This window comes from Lepus europaeus, chromosome 19 (assembly GCF_033115175.1).
Source record: "Lepus europaeus isolate LE1 chromosome 19, mLepTim1.pri, whole genome shotgun sequence".
In the NCBI taxonomy this organism is placed as follows: Eukaryota; Metazoa; Chordata; class Mammalia; order Lagomorpha; family Leporidae; genus Lepus; species Lepus europaeus.
Window position 1 is genome coordinate 55,910,101 of NC_084845.1, and position 17,415 is coordinate 55,927,515.

A 17,415-nucleotide genomic window follows, 5' to 3' on the forward strand; every position below is an offset into this window, starting at 1 on the left:
ACCCTCCAATGGCTGCTGCGGCCGGCGCATCTTGCTGATCCGAAGCCAGGAGCCAGGTGATTCTCCTGGTCTCCCATGCGGGTGCAGGGCCCAAGTACTTGGGCCATCCTCCACTGCCTTCCCGGGCCATAAGCAGAGAGCTGGCCTGGAAGAGGGGCAACCGGGATAGAATCCGGCACCCCAACCGGGACTAGAACCTGGTGTGCCGGCGCCGCAAGGCAGAGGATTAGCCTGTTAAGCCACGGCGCCGGCATAATTCAATTTTTATAATGAACTTTTTTTTTTTAAAGATTTATTTATTTGAGAGTTAGAATTATAGACAGAGAGAGGGAGAGACAAAAAGTTCTTCCATCTGCTGGGTTACTCCCCAAATTGGCCATAAGTGGTGACTTCACCTGCTACACCACAGCGCCAGCCCCAGAATATTTTGTTTCTTTAATTGACTATTTGTTGCTTATTTTGCCAACTGGATTAGATAAACATGACCAGTACCTCCTTTTAAAGAAAAAAATACCTTTACAATGATGATTCCTATGCTTCTTTTAGAAGAGAAAATGCTAAAGTAATATCTAATTTGCAAATGCATTTATTTAATAAAATTTTCATATTATTACTATTTTCACAGCATTTCATGTAAATTTTTTATTCTTAAAGCATTATATCTGTGTAATTAGCTTAAAAGACATTATATTTTTTTTGATGAGTTTTCTGAGTTATTGATATATCTGGATATCAATCCTTTGTTGTGCGTGCACCTCACAAATATTTTTTTTTATTTTTTTTATTTATTTATTTTTTTTTGACAGGCAGAGTGGACAGTGAGAGAGAGAGACAGAGAGAAAGGTCTTCCTTTTTGCCGCTGGTTCAACCCTCCAGTGGCCGCCGCGGTAGGCGCGTTGCGGCCGGCGCACCACGCTGATCCGATGGCAGGAGCCAGGCGCTTCTCCTGGTCTCCCATGGGTGCAGGGCCCAAGGAGCCGGGCCATCCTCCACTGCACTCCCTGGCCACGGCAGAGAGCCGGCCTGGAAGAGGGGCAACCGGGACAGGATCGGCGCCCCGACCGGGACCAGAACCCGGTGTGCCGGCGCCGCAAGGCGGAGGATCAGCCTAGTGAGCCGCGGCGCCGGCCAAGACATTATATTTTTTAGGAATATCAAATAAATTCAATTAGGCACAAGTCTAAACCTCCTGATCTGTTTACTCTTCCTAATGGGTTGATGATTTGATTCCTTAAAAATTCATCATTTTGTATTCAGATGTTATTTTTAGTTGATCTGTATGGATTTTCAGTGAATATTACTGGTCAGAGGTCAGTAGGTTGGTTGGTTGGTTAATTTGCTGTATTTAGCTGGGACCAAAATGAAAGATTTTATGTATTTTTTTATTGTTTTTGAATTGTTTTTTGTTTACAATTTAGACCAGATGAACAGGGCAGTTATTAATTTAATATTTCTTTTCCTTGTTACACCTTACTTGTCCTGTGTATAGTACCCTACTGGTTAGAAAGTGTTTTTGTGTATGTTGAGGTCTTGGAAGGTTAATAATGTTCCAAAGCAAGCATTTGGCATAGTGGTTATGTCCTTATCCCCTATCGGAGTGCCTGGCTCTGCTTCTGATTCCAGCTTCCTGCTAATGTTTGTTCACGCTGGGAGGCAGCAGGTGATGGCTCAAGTGCCTAGGCCTCTACCACCTATGTAGGAGATCTGCATTGACTTCTGGGCTCCTGGCTTCATTCTGATCCAACCCTGATTGTTGCAGGCATTTGGGGAGTGAACCAGCAGATGGACAGTCTCTGTGTGTGTGTATGTGTCTCTCTTTCAATAAATTGTAAAAATAAATAAACTCGGCCGGCGCCATGGCTTAACAGGCTAGTCCTCTGCCTTGCAGCACTGGCACACTGGGTTCTAGTCCCAGTTGGGGCGCCGGATTCTATCCCGGTTGCCCCTCTTCCAGGCCAGCTCTCTGCTATGGCCCGGGAAGGCAGTGGAGGATGGCCCAAGTGCTTGGACCCTGCACCCACATGGGAGACCAGGAGAAGCACCTGGCTCCTGGCTTCGGATCAGCATGAAACGCTGGCCGCAGCAGACATTGGAGGGTGAACCAATGGCAAAAAGGAAGACCTTTCTCTCTGTCTCTCTCTCACTATCCACTCTGCCTGTCAAAAATAAATAAATAAATAAATTCAAATTTTAATAGATAAGTGTTCGTCTTAGAATTACAGTTAGACAGGGGCCAGCGCAGTGGCACACTCGGCTAATCCTCCTCCTGTGGCGCCGGCATCCCATATGGGCACCAGGTTCTAGTCCTGGTTGTTGCTCTTCCAGTCCAGCTCTCTACTGTGGCCTGTGAAGGTGATGGAGGGTGGCCCAAGTGCTTGGGCTCCTGCACCTGCATGGGAGACTAGGAGGAGGCATCTGCCTCCTGGCTTCTGATCAGCGTAGTTCTGGCTGTTGAGGCCATTTGGGGAGTGAACCAACAGAAGGAAGACCTTTCTCTCTGTCTCTCTCTCTCTGTCTATAACTCTACCTGTCAAATAAATAAATTAAAGTCTTTAAAAAAAATTACAGTTAGACAATAAAAGTTAACAGAAATGGAGATGAAAATACTAGCTTTGCCACTAGTAAAACTGTTGAGAATAGGACTAGCTTTTTTGATCTAGAATTAAGTAGACCAATCCACTCCGTCAGAGCTCCTGTCCACAATTGCAGATCTCTTGCCACCTGGCAGAGAATAGTCTAAAATACATGCTTTGTGCAGAAAGGTGATTGATAAAAGAGAGGAGGGGAAAAGGACGAACTGAGCATGCCTAGACCCTACTTGGAGTTTCCTAGTAAATAAGTTCTTCCTCTCTAGTGAGTTTGGAACACTCTAATGCAGTTTCCCACCAATAATATACTATCTTGTCACATGTGATCCTGATAACAGCTCTGATTTTAATAGAATAGAAATTATTAATTTCACTTTTTATATAGTGGGTGGGATGGCAGATGAGATACCTGATTTTTTTGTCTGTTATTTTGACCTGGTGTCTACTATGGAATGGAATACAGGAAGGATTTTATTTTGATTGACTGTACCATAATATGGGGATACTTTATAAATCATATAGCTTATAATGTAATAGTAAGGTATTGGCATGTAGACATTTAATTGCTTATTTTAAATTTATATACAGTCAGGACCCACATAATTGGACCATCATCCGCTGCCTTCCAGGCATAAAAACAAGAAGCTAGACCAGAAGCAGAGTAGCTGGGACTGAAACCAACACTTTGTCTGATAGGGTATGCGGGCGTCCTAGGTGCCACAATGCCTGCCCTGCTGGTTTATTTCACTTAGCATGTTTTCAAGGTTCATGGATTTTGAAACATGTACTTTATTCTTTCTATGAGTAAATAATGTTCCATTGTATGGGAATATCATGTTTTGTTTGTCCGTAAATCTGTTGATGGACATTTGGGTTCTTTCTACCTACTGGTTGTTATAATTAATGCTATTAAGAACATACTTATAGTGGACAAGTTCTGATGTGGACATATGATTCCAGTCCTCTTGGGTAGATACTGGGAATGAAATTGCTAGTCATATGGTAGACAGTTTTCTGTTTAACTTTTCTCTGAATTTCCATCTTAAAATTCAAAGACAGTGTATTTATTTGTTTATTTATTTGAAAGTCAGATTACATGGGTGGGGGGGCGGGGGGAGATCTTCCACCTGATGGTTCACTTCCCAGCTGGACGCAACGGCTGGAGCTGCGCCAATCTGGAGCCAGGAGCTTCTTCCGGGCCTCCCACATGGATGCAGGGGCCCAAGCACTTGAGCCATCTTTTTTTTTTTGATAGTGTGGACAGTGAGAGAGAAAGAGACAGAGAGAAAGGTCTTCCTTTGCCGTTGGTTCAACCCCCAATGGCCGCTGCGGCCAGTGAAGCCAGGAGCCAGGTGCTTCTCCTGGTCTCCCATGCGGGTGCAGGGCCCAAGCACTTGAGCCATCCTCCACTGCCTTCCCGGGCCACAGCAGAGAGCTGGCCTGGAAGAGGAGCAACTGGGACAGAATCCGGCGCCCCAACCGGGACTAGAACCCGGTGTGCCGGCGCCACAGGCGGAGAATTAGCCTATTGAGCCGCGTAGCCGGCCTTGAGCCATCTTCTACTCCTTTCCCAGGCCATAGCAGAGAGCTGGATTGGAAGTGGAGCAGCCTGTCTTGAACTGGCGCCTGAATGGGATGCTGGTGCTTCAGGCGAGGGCGTTAACCTACTGTGCCGCAGTGCCGGCCCAACCCTATAATAAATTTTAATAGGACCAGATTAGTCTAAGCTTTTTCTATATGATGACTATTAGATTTTGTCTTATAATAATTATTAAATTAAATCTGAATCTGATTTTAATCATTTTCTTTTTCTTTTTTATTTATTTTCATTTTATTTGAAGAGAGACAGATTTTCCATCTGCAAGTTCACTTCTAAAATGTCTGCAAAAGCCGGGACTCGATCAGGCCTGGGTGACAGGGACTTAAATACTTGAGCCATTACTAGCTGCCTCTCAGGGTACACCTGAGCAGAAGTTGGATGGGAAGCAGAGCCAGGCACTCTTATGTGGGATGCATGCATCCAGAGTGGTAACTTAAACTGCTGCACCAAATGTCCATGCCAACAATTTTCAATTTCTTTACTGTATCTCCTAACTGGGGAAAAGATAATATTATTAAAATAAAGTATCCTTCTTTTAAAATTTTTGGTACAATTAGCAATTTACTTGATCAGATGTAAGCTTTTTATTCCATAATTTTTATTAAATATGTACTTTTTAATTTTTATGTGTTTCTATTTTATTGAAAAGCATGGAGTCAGAGATCTCCCATCTGATTACTCCCAAAATGCCTGCAACAGCTACAGCTGGGCCAGGCTAAACTAAGCCCAAACTTGATCCAGTTCTCCCATGTGGGTGTTAAAAACCCAAGTATTTGAGCCATCACCTCCTGCCTTCCAGGGTATACATTAGCAAGAGCTTAGAATCAAAAGCAGAGCTAGGCCGGCGCCGCGGCTCACTAGGCTAATCCTCTGCCTTGCAGCGCCGGCACACCGGGTTCTAGTCCCAGTTGGGGCACCGATCCTGTCCAGTTGCCCCTCTTCCAGGCCAGCTCTCTGCTGTGGCCCGGGAGTGCAGTGGAGGATGGCCCAAGTGCTTGGGCCCTGCACCCCATGGGAGACCAGGAGAAGCACCTGGCTCCTGCCATCGGATCAGCACGGTGTGCTGGCCGCAGCGCACCTACCGCGGCGGCCATTGGAGGGTGAACCAACGGAAAAGGAAGACTTTTCTCTCTGTCTCTCTCACTGTCTACTCTGCCTGTCAAAAAAATAAATAAATAAAATAAAAAAAGCAGAGCTAGGACTTGAACCCATGTACTCCAGTATGGAATGTGGGCATTCTAAACTCCAGATGCCTACCCCAGATACATGCTTTTATAGACTTAACAGATATTACTTGGCTTTACTAATCTTCTTGACAGTTTGACATATTTGCTTATTGTTCAGTATTCAGATAATTTTTTTTTCAATTTTATTTATTTTATTTTTGACAGGCAGAGTGGATAGAGAGAGAGACAGAGAGAAAGGTCTTCCTTTTTGCTGTTCGTTCACCCTCCAGTGGCCACTGCTGCCGGCGCATCTCGCCAATCCGAAGCTAGGAGCCAGGTGCTTCTCCTGGTCTCCCATGCGGGTGCAGGGCCCAAGCACTTGGGCCATCCTCCACTGCCTTCCCAGGCCATAGCAGAGAGCTGGCCTGGAAGAGGGGCAACCGGGATAGAATCCGGCGCCCCAACCGGGACTAGAACCCGGTGTGCCGGTGCCACAAGGCAGAGGATTAGCCTGTTAAGCCATGGCGCCGGCCTCAACTTTATTTTTAAGACTATTTGAGAAGCAATACCAGAAAAGTGGTTGCTTTGTTATATGTAATAATTTTTAAGTAGTGTAATCACTTTCAAGAATCAGCTTATAGATTACTTAAAAATAAAATAGTTAATGCTTAAATAATCCTGACTTTAGTTCTGCTTAGTGTGAAGTTTGTCCAGTTAGGTAACTGTTGAACTTTTCAATAGAAAGGGCCTTTTAAAAAGTCAAAAGTTAAAAGTTAAATTACCTTAAACAGGAACAGACTAGTTCTTTCTGTAATTTAAATACAAATATATGGGGATAAATATATTTTAAACCTCAGGGCCTCAACTAGCTATCTCAGGCTTTAATACAGAAAATAAAAAAATTTAAAAATAGTTTATTTTAATTTTAAAAATATACTTCAACTTTATCTGATAGAGACAGAAAGACAGTGAGGTTTTCCATCCACTGGTTCATTCTGCAAATGATGACAACAGCAAGGTCTGGGCTAGGCCCCTAGCCAGGAACCTGGAACCCATTCTGGATTTTTTTATTTTTAATTTATTTTTATTTTTTTATTTTTTGACAGCCAGAGTTAGACAGTGAGAGAGAGAGACACAGAGAGAGTTAAAGAAAGTGAGAGAGAGAGACAGAGAGAAAGGTCTTCCTTCCGTTGGTTCACTCCCCAAATGGCTGCCACGTCCGGTACTGCACCAATCTGAAGCCAGGAGCTGGGTGCTTCCTACGGGTCTCCCATGCGGGTGCAGGACCCAAGCACTTGGGCCATCCTCCACTGCCTTCACATGCCACAGCAGAGAGCTGGACTGGAAGAGGAACAACTGGGACTAGTACCCAGCGCCCCAACCAGGACTAGAACCCAGGGTACCAGCGCCGCAGGCGGAGGATTAGCCAAGTGAGCCACGGTGCCTTCCAATTCTGGATTTCTTATGCATGCAGCAGGGACCCAACCACTTGAGCCATCACCTGTTGCTCCCCCAGCATATGCATTAGCAGAAAGCTGGAACTGAGAGCAAAGCCAGGACTCAAACTTCAACACTTCAGTATAGAATGCAGATGTTCATGTAGCATTTGAACTGTTAGACCAATCCTGGTTTTTAATCCAAAATAATATTTACCATGTTTTTCCTGAATGTGTTTTTAAAAAACAAATTTCTAGTTCCAGTGTTACTCCAATAAGTTACCTTTAAATAAAATTGCTTCAGGGAACAGGCATTTATCCTATTGGTTGAGATGCCCATGTCCTTCTTGGAGGGCCTGTGTCCTATTCCAAGCTGACTCCTGACTCCTATTTTCTGACAGTACACATCCTGAGAAGCAGCTGTGATAGCTTCAAGTAATTGAGTTACTTCTACCATGTAAGAGACCTAGATTGAGTTCCTGGCTCCTGAATCTGGCCCTGGCCTACCCCTAGCCCTTGCAAGCATTTGGAGAATGAACATGAACTCTCTGTATCTATCTAAATAAATAAATTTAGTTTTTCATTTAAAAGAGTAATGTATTACCAATGTATACTAATAACCCTTTACCACCTTATCCCCATGGGTTCTAGACAGTGCATATGTATTTACATTCAACATTTCTTTTAAACTCCCAGATCTTGGGATTTGTGTTGTGGTACAATAGGTTGATCTGCCACCTGCAAATGCTGGCATTACTTATGAGTACCTATTTGAGTCCTGCTGCTATATTTTGGATCCAGCTCCCTGCTAATGTGCCTAGGAAAGCAGTAGAAGATGGCCCAAATACTTGGACCTCTGCCACCCACATGAGAGACTCAGATGGAATTCCTAGCCCCTGCTATTGAGCCATCTGGAGAGTGAACCAATGGATGGAAGATTCTCTCTCTCTCTCCTCTCTAATTCTGTCTCTGTATCTCTGCCTTTCAAACAAATAAATAAATCTTAAAAAAAAAAAAAAAAAAGCTTCCAGACCTTGCTGAAAACACCATTTGTCATTTAAATGATATAATACTTACTTAAATATATCAGTAGGTGGAGGCTGAATAATACTGCAGTAACAACCACAGCCTCCCCACCCCCCGGGCGGGGGGGGGGGGGGGGAGACACTCAGTGTCTTATAACAGAGATAATCGAATCATGAGACAGCTCATGAAGCTTTTGCTTGGACTTGGCATATTACTTTAGTTCATATTTCATTATTGAAGCAAGTCACATGTGGGACAAGAAGGCTATACCTTGCCACAAGAAAGGGCCTATGGAAATAGAGGCAATAAGTATTTTGACAACACAATAGGCATTTTTTTTTTCAGATTTATTTATTTATTTGAAAAGCAGAGTTATACAGAGAGAGAAGGATATGCAGGGTCAGAAAGAGAGAAGTCTTCCATCTGTTGCTTCACTCCCTAGTTGGCCACAATGGCTGGAGCTGCACTGATCCGGAGCCAGGAGCCAGGAGCCTCCTCCAGGTCTCCCACAAGGGTGCAGGGGCCCAAGGACTTGGGCCATCTTCTACTGCTTTCCCAGGCCATAACAAGAAAGCTGGATCTGAAGTGGAGCAGCCGGGTCTCGAACCAGCGCCCATATGGGATGCTGGCACTTCTGGCACTTCGGGTGGCTGCTTTATCCTTTATCTCCTGCGCCACAGTGCCAGCCCCTCTTTTTTTTTTTTTTTTTTTTTTTACATTTTATTACTTGAGAAGTAGAGTTACAGACAGAGAGGGAGAGACAGAGAGAAAGGTCCCTCATCTGCTGGTTCACTCCCCAAGTGGCTGCAACGGCCAGAGCTGTGCCAATCCAAAGCCAGGAGCCAGGAGCTTCTGGGTTTCTCACATTAGGCCAACCTCTGCTGCTTTCCCAGGTCATAGCAGAGAGCTGAATTAGAAGTGGAGCAGCCTGGATTCGAACTAGCACCCATATGGAGTGCTGGCGCTGCAGGCAGAGGTCCTAGCCCACTATACCACAGCGTTAGCTCTAACAATTGCCATTCTAAAAAAGATTGAATTAACTATTAAATATGTAGCTGTTCAGCCGGCGCCACGGCTCACTAGGCTAATCCTCCGCCTTGCGGCGCCGGCACACCGGGTTCTAGTCCCGATTGGGGCACCGATCCTGTCCCGGTTGCCCCTCTTCCAGGCCAGCTCTCTGCTGTGGCCCAGGAAGGCAGTGGAGGATGGCCCAAGTGTTTGGGCCCTGCACCCCATGGGAGACCAGGATAAGCACCTGGCTCCTGCCATCGGATCAGCGCAGTGCGCTGGCCGCAGCGCGCCTACCGCGGCGGCCATTGGAGGGTGAACCAACGGCAAAAGGAAGACCTTTCTCTCTGTTTCTCTCTCTCACTATCCACTCTGCCTGTCAAAAAAAAAAGTAAATATGTAGCTGTTCAAGGAGAGAAACTTAAATTTAGTGAACAGTCCATTAATTTAGAAATTGATGAGTTATCCAAGCACTATTTGTTTCCCTTTGCAGTGTACCTACATTTTAATGGTTTACTGAAACAACAAAGTGTAATCTATTACAGAATTCTTAACCTATAGGGATAAGTTTTGAGTACTTAAAATGTATTTGCCAACACCAGTATCCCAAAGAAGATTCTAGTGGAAAAACAATCCTTATATATGTAAGGGGGGCAAGGGGGGAGCTGGTGCTGTGGCGCAGCAGGTTAACACCCTGGCCTGAAGCACCAGCATCCCATATGGGTGCTGGTTCTAGTCCCGGCTGCTCCACTTCAATCCAGCTCTCTGCTATGGCCTGGGAAAGCAGTAGAAGATGGCCCAAGTCCTTGGGCCCCTGCACCCACATGGGAGACCCGGAAGAAGCTCCTGACTCCTGACTTCGGATTGGCGCAGTTCTGGCTTTTCGGCCATCTGGGGAGTGAACCATCAGATGGGAGACCTACCTCCTTCTCTGTCTCTACCTCTCTCTATAAATCTGTCTTTCAAATAAATAAAATAAATCTTTTAAAAAAACGTAAATAAATGTAAGGAAAAATATTTCTGGAGTTAAATAATTTGGGAAAACTGTACTGTACCCTCCTCTTATATATTGACTACATTTATCACAGTATGAAATTCTTGGAGAAATCCTCTTATTTGTTTAACAATATTTCTCAGATTTATTTGACTTTGCAACCTGTTTTTCTAAACAATACCTAATTAATTTGCTGAAGGAAATTCTAGCATAAGGAAGTTTGTAAGCTAATTTCATTTTTTTCCTTCACTATCTCTTGTTCCTCAGTACTTTTCATATTTAGTAGTGGTTAGACTTGTAATTGAAAAACAGTGTATTCTATTTTTAACTTCTGAATCCTGATTCAGAGAAACCACTTGGTAATATGCGTTATCCTGAATATCGATAATAGGCGGGTGGATAGGATGCCCTGGAAACAGAAACACATTTAATTCAGACTGCTTGGAGTGGTAAAAACTTGTATTTTTAAGATTTATTTATGGGCTGGCGCTGTGGCACAGTGGGTTAAAGCCCTGGCCTGAAGCACTGGCATCCCATATCGGCACCAGTTCTAGTCCCAGCTGCTCCTCTTTCGATCCAGCTCTCTGCTATGGCCTGGAAAAGCAGTGGAAGATGGCCCAAGTCTCTGTAACTCTAAAAAAAATTTTTTATCTTATTTATTTGAAAGACAGAGTTTAAGAGAGAAAGGTCTTCCATCCTGTGGTTCACTCCCCAAATGGCCACATCAGCTGAGGCTGGGCCAATCCAAGACCAGGAGCCTAGAGCTTCTTCTGGGTCTCCCATGTGGGTGCAGGGGCCCAAGCACTTGGGTCATCCTCCACTGCTTTCCCAGGTGCATTAGCAGAGAGCTTGATTAGAAGTGGAGCCGCTGGGCCGGCACCATGGCTCACTTAGCTAATCCTCCGCCTGCGGTGCCAGCACCCCGGGGTTCTAGTCCCGGTTGGGGCGCTGGATTCTGTCCCGGTTGCTCCTCTTCCAGTCCAGCTCTCTGCTGTTGCCCGGAAAGGCAGTGGAGGATGGCCCAAGTGCTTGGGCGCCTGCACCCACATGGGAAACCAGGAAGAAGTACCCGGCTCCCGGCTTTGGATTAGCGCAGCACGCCAGTCTTGGCGGCCATTTGTGGGGTGAACCAACAGAAAAAGGAAGACCTTTCTCTCTGTCTCTCTCTCACTGTCTAACTCTGCCTGTCCAAAAAAAAAAAAAAAAGGAGGAAGAAGAAGTGGAGCAGCTGGAATTTGAACCTGTACACATATGCACATATGGGATGCCAGTACTGCAGGCAGCAGCTTTACCTGCTATGCCACAGCGCCGCTCCCCAAAAGGAGAAATTATGTGGTCATTCTAGACAGAAGAATCATTGTGGAAATATAAAAGAGGACTCCAAAAAGTTCGTAGAAAAGTAGAATTTAAAAATAAGTTTATTTTGGTACAATTTTTTTTAAAGGTTTATTTATTTATGTATTTGAAAGACAGAGTGACAGAGAGACCTTCCACCTGCTGGCTCACTCCCCAAATGGCTGCAACAGCCAGGGCTGGGCCAGGCTGAAGCCAGGAACCAGGAACTCCATCCAGGTCTCCCACCTGAGTTGCAGGAGCCCAAGTACTTGTTGAGCTGTCTTAATCTTACTGCTTTCCGAGATGCATTAACCAGGAGCTGGATCAGAAGCTGGGCAGCTGGGACTCAAACCAGCACTCATATGGGATGTTGGTATTGCAGGCTGCAGTTTAAATCACTATATGGAAGCACTGGCCCCTCAGGGTGTTTTTATGTTTATTTTGGTGTAGGGTCTCTGGGTCCTGTGTCTAGATCATTAAAGATGTCCTCAGTTCCATCCTGGCACCACTAGTTACCTCAGAGGTCTTCAAATGTAATAGCGTTAGCGTAACTGACATTTTTTAAGATGGGGATTGTAGGACAAGCTTATCTTAAAAATGTTTTTCTAATGTGAAAACAAGCTTATATTTTTAGAGTTTTGTGATTTGTGTAATAAGAATATGACATAAAATAAATGAAAACCTCATTTCTGGCATTTATTCATCTCTCTGAATTCTTAGAAGAGTTGCTAAAAATTAATACGGACTTCTGATTTTTTTTTCTCTGTTCAATTAGCATAAAAACTGTAAAATAAAGGCAGTTAAATTCAGGGGTCAAAAAAAGACAACTCATAGAACTGTATGCATAATTGCAAAGTGATTTTAGGTGAGAAATAAGTGTTGGTGGTTCTTTTTAAGGATTGTTTTTGTATGCCACACAGCTCAGCCAGCAGGAGTGCCAGAAATCTTAAAGAAAAGCTTGCATAGTTGTTCAGTGAAAGGAGAGGAAGAAGTGTTTTTAATCGGCAAGAATTTTCTGAAAGGAACTAAAGTTATTTTCCAGGAAAATGTGTCTGGTAAGTATACATGTTTGTGTTACAGAGATTGTTTTTCATTTTATTGTAAAGATGTGTAGTAATACCTTCAGAATAACAAAGTTGTTTAGAAGTATAGTAGTAAATCACTGTTTTTATTTCAATCAGATGAAAATTCTTGGAAGTCAGAAGCTGAAATTGACATGGAATTATTTCATCAGGTATAATTTAAGCCTTTTTTATAATTTGGTTATTATTCTCTGAGCAATTCAGTTTTGTTCTGAAATTTTCCTGAATCAGCAGATTAGATTTCCTCTTCATGTGGGATTGATGCAAATTATTTAATGTTTCTTTCTTGAGTTCCTTAATGAAATAGAAGATAATTCAACTGATACTAGACATGACCAGTTTTTTATTTAAAAAGTTAAGAGCATTAGCAAATGTTCCCATTGTTAATAAGTAAAACATTTCTATCTTTTTTTTTTTTTTTTTTGACAGGCAGAGTGGATAGTGAGAGAGAGAAACAGAGAGAAAGGTCTTCCTTTTTGCCGTTGGTTCACCCTCCAATGGCCACTGCGGCTGGCGCATCTCGCTGATCCGAAGCCAGGAGCCAGGTGCTTCTCCTGGTCTCCCATGCGGGTGCAGGGCCCAAGTACTTGGGCCATCCTCCACTGCCTTCCTGGGCCATAGCAGAGAGCTGGCCTGGAAGAGGGGCAACCGGGACAGAATCCAGTGCCCCAACTGGGACTAGAACCCGGTGTGCTGGCGCCGCAAGGCAGAGGATTAGCCTGTTAAGCCACGGCGCCGGCCACATTTCTATCTTTATGATTACTTTCTCTAAAGATTTGGATTATCTTAATCTACTGTACTAGTTATACCAAAGAGAAGCTGTTGTTTACTAAGTGCCTACTATGTGTCAGGTGCTTTTATGTTTGTCAAAGTTAGCTTCTTGCCTTCAGAAGCACTTATCACACTTAGAGTAAAGAATCTATAATTGTAATACCTTCCTATCTATTGTTTTCCAAGGACAAAGAACTTGAAAACAAAGTAAAAAAGGATAGATGGGATCATATTCATGTAAATTGATACTAACAAAAGACCAAATTAATGAGCAAATTAGTTGGGAAGCATGTGCAGAGGAGTAGGACATACAGGTGTAAATCTGAAAGGGAGAGGAGAAGAGTCAGAGAAACAAGCTAATGTGTAAAATGCCCAAAGCCTAAAATTTACTGTATAGAGCCGAGGAGAATAGAAAATAGCACATGAAAGCCCTCAGAGAAATGGAAGAGGCAAAAATTGGAGACTCTACAGCCAGTTTATCCAAAATGTTTATTATTTCTTTGGTTTTTTAAATTTATTTTTTTATCTATTTACATACTAAAAAAATACAAATTTAAAGAATCATATATGAAATATACGTATTGCCAAATTCAAGGCCAAGGACACAGCCAAGACTACCTTTACTTCAGAAACCAGTCATAAGTTCAGAAGTCTCCAGGCTACCCTTCTGTTTGTAAAGATGGCTTCAAATTCAGGTTTTCCACTCTCCCCTCAGATTTAATAATCTGCCAAACTTATGATTATGGTTTTATTACAACAAAAAGATACAAATCAGAATGAACAAAAAAAGAAGAGGCACATGTGGTAAGGTCTGAGAGGATCTGAGTCAGCAAACTTTTGTCATCCTCCAGATTGCATTAGTTCCTGTCACATTGATATGGGATAGAACACAGAAAATTGCCAACCAGGGAAGTTCACATACTGCTTGTGCAGCTGATCTTCAGTCCCTAGTTCCACTAGGGGTCAGGACTAATAGAATGTGTTTCAAATCCCCCATCATAAATCACATCAGACTGTCCAGTGGCCAAGGGCCCCAAAGATACTTCCATCCAACAGGACTTCCTAAGAACCTAAAAATTAACTTCTTAGTAGTCCTGGGCAAAGATCAGATCTCTCATTGCATAACATTAATTCTTGACTGCATAATACCATATGAAATGGAGCTTCTCGGCTGGCGCCGTGGCTTAACAGGCTAATCCTCCACCTTGCGGCACCGGCACACCGGGTTCTAGTCCCGGTTGGGGCGCTGGATTCTATCCTGGTTGCCCCTCTTCCAGGCCAGCTCTCTGCTATGGCCCAGGAAGGCAGTGGAGGATGGCCCAGGTGCTTGGGCCCTGCACCCGCATGGGAGACCAGATGAAGCACCTGGCTCCTGGCTTCGGATCAGCGAGATGCTCTGGCCGCAGCGGCCATTGGAGGGTGAACCAACGGCAAAAAGGAAGACCTTTCTCTCTGTCTCTCTCTCACTATCCACTCTGCCTGGCAAAAGAATAAAATAAAAATTAAAATAAAAAATAAGAAATGGAGCTTCTCTATAGATACATAGACAAATGCTATATGGAAAATTTTCTTGTAACTTTATGCTACTAGATGCTATGGAAAAGAGATGGTGGGACTGGTGTTGTGACTAAGTAGATTAAGCCACCACTTGCAGCACTGGCGTCCCATATCAGAGTGTTGACTACACTTCAGATCCAGCTCCCTGCTAATATATTTGCCTAGAAAAGCAGCAGATGATGGCTCCAGTGTTTGGACCCCTGCCACCCACATAGGAGACCCAGATGGAGTTCCTGGCTCCTTGGTTTGGCCTGGCCCAGCCCCAGCCATTGAGGCCATTTGGGAAGTGAACCAGCAAATGGAAGATTGCTGTCTCTCCCTCTCTCTCCGTTACTCTGCCTTTCAAATAAGTAAATATTTTTTAAAAAGGAGAGACATTCCTTTTTCATACATACAATCAGACACTCTCCTAGAGTTTATTGCCGTACTAGTCTTAAATGAAATTCTAGTACCTGCTTTATCACTAGCAGTCTGTTATCTAAGTAAGGCACTTTGTACCTGTTTTTCTAATCTGTAAAGCCCTTTCATTAGATTATTGAAGGCTCCTTTTGTTTGACACTTTATAATTTCTTCTGTAACTTGGTGACCAGATCTTCTCAATAAACCAACAGTCATTTCCTCTGGAGGATTGGAAGATAGGGGAAACATATTGTTATCCTTCTGTGGTCCACTTTTTTTTTTTTTTTTTTTTTTTTTTTTTTTGCTTGAGAGTTACAGACAGTGAGAGGGAGAGACAGAGAGGTCTTCCTTTCGCTGGTTCACTTCCCAAATGGCTGCAATGGCCAGAGCTGCGCCGATCTGAAGTCAGGAGCTAAGAGCTTCTTTCAGGTCTCCCATGTGGGTACAGTGGCCCAAGGACTTGGGCCATCTTCTGCTGCTTTCCCAGGCCATGGCAGAGAGCTGGATTGGAAGAGGAGCAGCTGGGACTAGAACTGGCACCCATAGGGATGCCGGCACCACAGGCGGATGATTAACCTACTGCGCCACAGTGCTGGCCCCTCTGTGGTCCACTTAATAGTAAATGCTTAGTAGATCCTTGTTACCTATTATGAAAAACGTGCTCAGTTTTGTTTACTTTGAAGAAAAAGAGGGCCTTTTGTTACTTCTGAAAGTATGTCACACCCTAATTTAATCCAGGTTCTTACACACCTTACATTTTAATCTCAACTAAAGTTTAATTTATCTGTGTAATACTTTTTTTTAAAAAAATTAATGTATTGGCCGGCACCGTAGCTCACTTGCCTAATCCTCTGCCTGCGGTGCCGGCACCCCGGGTTCTAGTCCTGGTTGCCCCTCTTCCAGTTCAGCTCTCTTCTGTGGCCCAGGAGGGCAGTGGAGGATGGCCCAAGTGCTTGGGTCCCTGCACCCGCATGGAAGACCAGGAGGAAGTACCCGGCACCTGGCTTGAGATCGGCGCAGTGCCAGCCGTAGCGGCCATTAGGGGAGTGAACCAACCGAAGGAAGACCTTTGTCTCTGTCTCTCTCTCACTGTCTATAACTCTCACTCTGTCTCTCTCTCTCACTGTCTAACTCTGCCTGGCAAAAAATAAAAATAGGCCAGCGCCGTGGCTTAACAGGCTAATCCTCCGCCTTGCGGTGCCGGCACACTGGGTTCTAGTCCCGGTTGGGGCGCCGAATTCTATCCCGGTTGCCCCTCTTCCAGGCCAGCTATCTGCTATGGCCCGGGAAGGCAGTGGAGGATGGCCCAAGTGCTTGGGCCCTGCACCCGCATGGGAGACCAGGAGAAGCACCTGGCTCCTGGCTTCGGATCAGCGAGATGTGCCGGCCACAGCGGCCATTGGAGGGTGAGCCAACGGCAAAGGAAGACCTTTCTCTCTGTCTCTCTCTCTCACTATCCACTCTGCCTGTCAATAAATAAATAAATAAAAATGAATTTTAAAAAAGAATAAAGATTAATGTATTTTATTTGAAAGGCAGAGTTAGGAGAGACAGAGAGAAAAATATCTTCTATCCAGTGGTTCACTTCCCAAATGACCGCAACAGAGGGCTGGGCCAGGTTGGAACCAGGAGCCAGGAGTTTCCTCTGGGTCTCCTGTGTGAGTGCAAGGGCACAAGGACTTGGGCCATCTTGCACTGCTTTCTCAGGCACATTTGCAGGGAGCTGGATCAGAACTGGAGCAGCTGGGACTTGAACCAGCACCCATATGGAATGTCAGAGTTGTAGGTAGCAAGTGGCCTAACTTACTACACCACAGTGCTGACCCCTACATGTAATACTTTTATACGACCATGGTTTATTTTTTGACCAATTGGTTAGATTAATTAAAACTGTCTTGTTTATAAAACTGTTGTATAAAACAGTTTATAAAACTGTTAGAATTGTTACCTTTTAAAAATTTTTTATTTTGTTTATTTACTTGAAAGGCAGAGTTACAGAGAGGAAGAGACAGAGAGATCTTTCATCTTTGGGTTCAATCCCCAAATGGCCACAATGGCCAGGGCTGGCCAAAGCTGGAGCCCGAAGCCAGGAGCTCCCTCCAGGTCTCCCACATGGGTACAGGGACCCAAGCACTTGGACCATCTTCCACTGTTTTCCTAGGCACATTAACAGGGAGCTGGATTGGAAGTGGACCAACTGGAACTCACACCATTGCCCATATGGGATGATAGCATTACAGGCAGTGGCTTAACTTGTTATATGATAGTGCCAGCCCCCAATTGCTATTTCTTTAACGCAGATTTATAAATAAGGAGACTAGTTTTGGATTGAGAATTACCTTATAGATTATGCAAAATATTAATAAAATAGCCCCAACAAAGCCATCTTACTGCTTCATGTAGAATTTTATTTTAATAAGTCATTATTTCTGCCCCCCATTCATACTTTGTTT

At 44.1% G+C, this 17,415-nt stretch overlaps 1 protein-coding gene across 8 annotated transcripts in view; it reads left to right on the forward strand.

The window, feature by feature from the left end:
- Positions 1–17,415, forward strand: part of NFAT5 (nuclear factor of activated T cells 5) — a 161,693-nt gene that overhangs the window by 113,562 nt on the left and 30,716 nt on the right. For all 8 annotated transcript variants that reach the window (XM_062177899.1, XM_062177900.1, XM_062177902.1 and 5 more), the window contains 2 exons: positions 12,074–12,208; positions 12,335–12,387. In XM_062177899.1, the coding sequence (XP_062033883.1) occupies positions 12,074–12,208; positions 12,335–12,387 (188 nt within the window). The remainder of the gene's footprint in view (positions 1–12,073; positions 12,209–12,334; positions 12,388–17,415) is intronic.